Genomic DNA, 7737 nt, shown 5'->3' with positions numbered 1-7737 from the left:
TGGATGGATGGATGGATGGATGGATGAATGGATGGATGGATGGATGGATGGATGGATGGATGGATGAACAGACGGATGGATGGATGGATGGATGGATGGATGGATGGATGGATGGATGAACAGATGGATGGATGGATGGAATGATGGATGGATGAACAGATGGATGGATGGATGGAATGATGGATGGATGAACGGATGGATGGATGGAATGATGGATGGATGAACAGATGGGCGGATGAACAGATGGATGGATGGATGGATGGACGGATGGATGGATGGATGGATGGATGGATGGATGGATGGATGGATGGATGGATGGATGGATGGATGAACAGATGGATGGATGGATGGATGGAATGATGGATGGATGAACAGATGGATGGATGAACAGATGGATGGATGGACGGATGGATGGATGGATGGATGGATGGATGGATGGATGGATGAACAGATGGATGGATGGATGGATGGATGAACAGATGAATGAATGAACAGATGGATGGATGGATGGATGAACAGATGAATGGATGGACGGATTGCTCTGATGGTTCTGCTTGGTTCTGTTCTGGCTCTGCCCAATGAGACCGTCCTGGTTCCACCGTCTCCATGGTAACAGTTTTTTATTGGCTGTTGCAGCTTGGAGACTTCCTGCTGTTTTCATTCCTGAAGTTCTGGCCCAACAGAACCACCTTTGAGTCACCTTTAAACAGATCCGGTTCTGCCAGAACCCAGCTGGTGCGGTCCATCAGAGCCTTCCTGATTTCAGTTCTTCTTCTGTGGTTCTGTTTTTACTCTGATGTAACAGGAACCACTGGACCAACTGGATACGACCGGTACCGCTCAGCTTATTGTCATCTATTCTAATTAAAATCATTCATCACTAATAGTTTGTTGCTGGTTTTGGGTCAGAACTTTTCCCGGGTTTCTGTATAAATTGAAGAATCAGTGACATGATGGTTCTGGTCAGAACTCGGACCGTTCATGAGTTTTTCAGGCTTTATGGGAGATTCTCCCTCAGATGTGACCGTCAGGCGCCGAAGGACCTGAACCACTGGAGCCAGTGACCCGGTTCTGGACTGGAGCTGAGTGGAGAAGGTCCAGAGAAGAACCTGGAGGAGTTTCAGAAAGTCTCCATAGCAACGAGACAACATGGATGAATTTGTGTTTCCGTGTTCAGAACTTCAGGTCCAACCTGATCATGTGACCTGTTGACTGACGGGTCAAAAGGTTAAAGGTCACTCTGCCGCATCAGGCTTGAGCTCCTAAACGGTGAGGTCAGAGGTCGAGCTGTTCAATGACAGATGAAGCCGCCTCCTCTTCCTCTCTCTGTAGCTCCGTGTCTCTGATGTGAGGCACTCGGCGAACTCGGAGCTCCGGCCCGATGAGGTGAGGACAGGAGGCCTCCTTTATTTTTAGACCTTCATGTTTAATGGATGGACCCGCCTCCTCCTCGTCGCCGTGGAAACCTGCAGGAAGCAGAGAGGAGCTGTCACGCCATCCGGCTGCTGATGGAGGCGAGTCAGACCTGGAGGGGAGGATCCGAGTCACCAAAGCACCTGAGGAAGGGATGATCTGAGTGGAGCCTGGAGTCCGAGTCGGTTCTGAACTGAACCAGCCTAGTCAGACCTGAATAGGATGGAAAAAATGAAACGAGTCAGACCAAGACATGGACAGATTATCCAAGTCAGACCTTGATGACATAAACAGAATCGTCCATGTCTGACTTGGATGGGAAGGAAGGATGAAACCAGTCAGATCTGGATGGGATCATCCAAGTCATCTTAGACGGAGGGTGAAACGAGTCGGACCTCGATGGCATGGGCAGAATCATCCACGTCGGACCGGATGAAAAACTGATCCAAGGATCCGCTGGAAACTTTTATTTGATTTAGATTTTTTGCTTTAGTCCTGATTGTTTTTACAGTGTTTTATGGTTCTGGGTGAAAAGTTCCTCCGAGTCCAGCAGGTCCGGTCTGGACCAGCAGCTTCTTCTTTGTGGCTTTTTGAAATTCTGCAGGTCTCAGTAGAACTTTGGGCTGATTTCTGCTGATGATTGTTCCCAAACTGTTCAGGTTTATTCCGGGTTTGTTCGGATGGTTTTGACCTTCCTGTGTTTTTGTTTATCTGAATTGTATCCCAGTTTTTTCTGGATTCTGTTTATTCGACATCCTGGTCTCACAGTTTAACGGCGTGAAATCAGGTCAGATTCTCCTCTTCACTCGTTCATGTTTCTGTTTACAAGTCAACACAAACCGGTGCTGAGAAAAGTGTTGACCCATTTTAGACTCTTTAGACACAAAAACAAAACTTCAGGTGATTTGACCAGGACTTTATGGAGGTTTCCAGAGGAGGAGAAAATCCTTTTTCCTGAAAAATAAATCAACCAGTTCAGTTTAAATCAGAGGAAATAAAATTCAAGTTGAGAAATTTGGATTTAAAACTGTATTAATGAACAGGTGGAGAAATAAAAATCTGTTATTAAGACTCAGATGAGCAGAGATGAAAGGACCATTTCCTGCTCAGTTCATCAGAACCAGCTGATCAGAACCGGGTCAGAACTCTGAAGCTCCTCCTGCAGTCATGATGCAGCTGCCTGAATATTAAATGGACCTGAAGCTCGGCTGCAGCAGAACCGGACCCGGTTCTGCTGCAGCTCGCTCTGAGCAGCTCGGGGTTTATCCGCCCCTCTGCTGCGGTTCTGGCCCGGCTGGATGTGATTACTGCTCATGTCAGATTTCATCGGATCGGGACAACATGCTCATCATTAATCTACAGCTCAAATCTGGTTCTTGGCAGCCGGAACCAGAAACACACACGGGCCGGGATAAACGGACAGGCGCCCAGCTCTGGCTCCAGCATCACGTCTGCATCGCCTCGCTGGCCGTCGCCATGGTTACAGGCAGGACTGCAGCCCGGGAGCATGCAGGTTACAGCTTCAGCTCAACACACCGGATGACCGTCATGTCGAATGGTTCTGGTCCAAACGGGTCGGACCAGAACATCTAAATGTTCTGATTGTTGCAGATTTTCCTGAAGTTGGTTCAGGAAAGAAACTCTGAAGTTTCCAGTCGTGAAGTCGAGCCGAACAGGAAGGTTTCCTCCATGTTTGTTGATATTTCAGCATTTATTTGAGAATTTGTAGTTTTTCTTGTTTTCCTGTTTGGCAGCTGTGTGAAAAGCTCCGCCTGTGGTTGTTAACTGGGATGAAGCTGCTGTGGGTAAAGATGCTGCCTTCAGTGAGAAGGTTCTGGGTTTGATCCCTGCGTCTCTTCCTGGGTACTCCAGCTTCCTCCCACAGCTCAAAAACATGACAAGTCTTTGATTCCTGTGGAACCAGCCTCATAGTTTTTATATTTATTATATTTGACTTTTATTATTTATAAAGTTGTAATTCCCGACAGATGTTTGAAATCCTCTTCAGTAAAACCTGCTGCTGAAGTCGTGTTCATGATGAGGGAAGTTTTGTTCAGCTTGTTAAAGGTGTGCGAACAGCCACTGCAGCCTCCCTCCTCCGGACCAAGCATGTGGCGACAGTACACAGGAAACGCTCCGTTTTCACAGGCAGAACCAGAACCCGGCCCGGTCACCGTTTCAGCCATGCTGTTTTTGTCGCTCGTTTTGAGGTGAAGTGACTCAGAGTCCAGCGGGTCGGTTCTGTACGGAAAGTTTTTATAGATAAAGTTGATTCAAGCTGACAGAAACGGGTCTCCAGCTGCAGCTTTGGTTCTGCTGGTTCTGGAGGACACTGGGGTCGCTGAGCTGGAGAACCTGCAGGAATGGTTCTGGTTCACATTATCACTGTATCAGTTTTAACAATCCGGTCCAATCTGACCCGGAGAACTACGATCCGATCCGGTTGAATGGACTACAGAGGGATCCGGATCAGCGGTTCTGGACAGAACTGGGTCTCAGATGGAGCAGCAGTCTGAACATACGATCAGCTGTTTCTGCTCCAGTGGGTTAACAATGCAGCATGTGAAGCCCAGCGGTACCAGAGCGGTACCAGAGTGTGACGGGTCCGACCTCCCAACAGAGGACCCAGTTTCTGTGAAACAATCGGATCCTCTGTCATTCCGCCCTGCTGCAGCTTCAGCAGCACAATGTTTCTGGGTCCTTCCAGAACCTGAAAGGGTTCACCTGAAGGCTCGGGTTCTGGAGGTCCGCTTTAGAGAAGCTGGTTCTGGAACAATGAGGCTGAGGGAGCAGCAGCTGCGTGCCGAGGATTTCCAGGCTGATTGTGATCCGTCAGCGCAGGATAAGGAGGATTAACACTTCTTATGTCATCCTCTGTTCATTCCTCCATGTGTGCTGGAGGTCAGAGGTCACCAACCAGTCTGAGTGAAGGCGTTACGTAACTGGAGGAGGTTCGGAACAACATTGTGTTTTTATGTTTTACATCATAATAAATGTAGAAAACCCAACCGATGGCTCCTCTTCTTTAGATCATGACTTGTTATTGTCAGAGATCATTAATGGCTGATGGTTAATTAATTCACATTGATTCATATAAACCTGTTATTCAAACTGCAGCTACGCACCTGAACCAGCAGAGGGAGCCAAACACCAGAAAACGTTATGCACCGTTTTCAAAGCTGAACATGAATGAAATGTTAAGAATAACCTTAATAAATATACACTTTGGTTTAAGAATAAAAAATTAACATATCAATAAATTAATATTTTGCCCAGATGTTTGATATTTTTCTGGTAAAAGCTCCTAAAACACGTTGAGCTCCTCGACTGTCAGTGATTTATCCAGAGGAAGTCCAAACATTACTGAACCACCAGTTCACCACACGAATGAAAATGTGGATTTATTATAATAAACTCAGATCAGACCACAGATCAGTGAACACCCATCTAGATTAATGAACAAATGAATTCATCCCATAAAAAGAAACAAATTAGAAAATTAATTTCTGTTTCTGGGATGTGTGCAGGCTACAGCATAACACAGTGGTTTTACTTTTAGCTACAGAAGAACCATGAACTTTGACCTCCTGGCAGATGTAATCATCAAGAGAATTAGTCTCATCCTATGAAGACTTAAACTGATGGCGCCCTCTGCTGGACATCATAGCAAAATACAACAAACACAAATAATTTCCTCCAATCTGCTGTCCTCTTTAAGTTCAAAGGTTTTTTCTATCCATTGTGCCCCAAGGCTAAGCTAACGGGGCTCCACTTCACATCCAAACGTCTGTGGTAAAACTCAGCCAGGGGTTTCATCGTCTCAGTGGCGTCTGAAGTGACGGCTGCAGCTCTGGTAGGGCCACGATAGAAAAATATCTCCCATTTCAGACCCACATTTCTTGTGTGTAAAATGGAAAATGTAACTTTTCACTTTGTATTTACTTATTTTGCACTTAATAGATGATCACTAGGTAAAATAAAACACAGGGTCTGTTAGACGACAACAAAGTGCTGCGACTTGGAGCTTTGCACCGAGTGAAGGTCATCTTGAGGAGAGGGCAGCAGGAAGGGTAGTTTCAATATAGAGTCCTAGTTTTGAGTCTGCAGCCAGAGCTCTGAGAAATGCTGCTGACAAGATCTAATAAAACTAAAAGTCAAAGAAAATCTTTGAAGGGTTATTTTTCAGTTTCTTCAAGACTTTTGATGCAGATTAGGGGTCCACCGATTGCAGTTTTCTGGCCGATTGGCGATTACCAATTTTTTTAAAAAGCTTAACCTACCGATTCCAATTTTGGCCAATACCAATTTTTTTTCTGCATGAAATGTTGCTCAATATAACAAGAAAGTTGTTGAGTTGGCAATAGTTAATTTACAATTAACTTCTGTTAAACCATTCTCCCCGGAGAGCAAAGAGGACAGTGGGTTTATTTTTACACATTTGCCAAGCTAGAGGAGATCGGTGGATAAAATCGGTGGATAAAATCGGTTTCATATGTAAAAATCAGCCAATCACCAATCTCCCAAAATTAAGGAAATTGGCACTGATAAATCGGTGCATTCGAATACAAATACTATAAAAATAAAAAGCCTGGAAAGAACAGAACTGTTTTTAATACTGAAAAATATTTGGTGTCTTAAAAGGTGTCAGGACGTCTTCCTGACTTTAGGACTTTGCTGCCTATCATCAGGAACTTTCTGGTGCCATGATGAACCCTAAAGCCTGAGTCAAACTCTCCAAACCGATTACTGTTCAGATGCTCACACGCTTGATTAGAAACTATTTTTTCAAGTGTTTCAGATCTGAAGGAAGACTAAACAACAGTCTGTAATTTAAGTCACTTTGGTGATGTGGAAACTGAAGAGATGAAGAGGAGGAGCCATTTTTACTTCCCTCAGGAACCAGGAGCATTTCATGACGTGTTTGTGTTGGATTTATATGACCTACTGAGGACCTGTTCTGACGTGTGACCAGAAAGCTTTCTGCCCCAAGAGACAAGCTAAGCAACATTATCAAACACTACATTTGCACAAATCGGTTCATGCTGTGTGGTTGGAGGCATGTGTGTACAATACGCCACACGTTACGGGACCCCATGAGCGGCGAGCCGGTTCCGATTCCCATCCTGCCTTTCTCCTTAATAAAACAACATTTTAGATGATCTCAAATAAAGGCAGCACAGTTTTACATTTTTATTTCTGTAAACGCAAAAAGAAGGTTTTATGGTTTTTGTTTTCTCCAGAGCCACACAGGAAAGTTGGTAATGAAAGAGGGGAACAGATGCGGCGGCCAAAGGTCATCAGGCTGGGACTCTTTCCTGTGACGACCATATTGAGGACTAAGGCCTCTTTATGTGGGCTGTGCTCTATCTATCTGATCAAAAGCTGAAAAGAAGTAGCTGCAGCAAATAATCCAGCTGTCAACTGAACTGCTGACTTCCTGCTGAGGACGTTTCCAAGCTCATTTCTCCACCAGCAGGACTTCAACCACAGTCATGCAGATTTATTCTTCATCATTTCATCAGATCAACAACCAACAGGACAGATGATCAGAGGAGCAGAGTTTTTACCTCCATCGTTAAGGCCAGGACCAAAGTACGGGTAGAGTTTCTCCTTGAAGCAGCAGCCAGTAAAGGAGTAGATCAGAGCTGCAGCATCTACATCATAGAAGGAGACCAGACCCTGATCATAATCCACAAACACCCCGACCTTCTGAGGACCAGGATGGAGATGGAGACGGACTGGAGGTCCAGCTAGAGCTAAATACTCATTTCCATTTCTCAATATAACAATCCAGTAACCTTTCTTAGGACTCAGTGGTTTAAATTCTTTCCTCTTGATGGACTCTCTGGCCACTCCTAAATCCCATTTAGTCTTTCCTTTAACCTGAACCTCAAAGTAAAATCTGCCTGAACAGAAACTCTGCTGTCCTAAAACATTCACACACTTAGAAAATCTCTCTGGATTGTCTGGAAGATTCTGCCTCACATCTCCATGTTTCACCTGTTTCCCATCATCAGACAGGATGAGGTTAGGATGAGCCGAATCAGGATCCAGAGTCACATCCACTGCAAACCGCTGGACCCTCTTCATCTCCAATATCTTCTTCTTATTCTGCTCAAACAGAGCCACAGCTTTCGCCATAGTCTCCTCATAGTATGGTGGATGAACTCTGACCTCTGTCCAGGTCTTGGTGGGTGGAGCAGCTTTCAGGGAGGAGCAGCTTTGGAGGAGGTGGAGGGGATCTTCATCCTGTGAGAGCTGCTTCACCTCAGAGCTCCTCTTCTTCAGCTCAGAGATCTCCTGCTCCAGATCTCTGATGAAGTC

The 7737-nt window shown here is 45.3% G+C and overlaps 1 protein-coding gene across 1 annotated transcript in view; it reads right to left on the bottom strand.

Annotated features, from left to right (window-relative positions):
- Window positions 1–6787: 6787 nt before the first annotated feature.
- The window catches only part of LOC106952754 (pyrin-like), an 8524-nt gene continuing 7574 nt past the window's right edge, over window positions 6788–7737 (bottom strand). The window contains exon 3 of the mRNA XM_015041073.1: window positions 6788–7724. Coding sequence (XP_014896559.1) covers window positions 6937–7724 — 788 coding nt within the window. The 3' untranslated portion in view covers window positions 6788–6936. The remainder of the gene's footprint in view (window positions 7725–7737) is intronic.

The sequence above is a fragment of the Poecilia latipinna genome, unplaced genomic scaffold (assembly GCF_001443285.1).
Source record: "Poecilia latipinna isolate Pla-1442-1.1 unplaced genomic scaffold, P_latipinna-1.0 Scaffold537, whole genome shotgun sequence".
NCBI classification, from domain to species: domain Eukaryota; kingdom Metazoa; phylum Chordata; class Actinopteri; order Cyprinodontiformes; family Poeciliidae; genus Poecilia; species Poecilia latipinna.
Note: the sequence above shows the minus strand (reverse complement) of the source record. Positions and strands in the feature narration are given on the sequence as shown.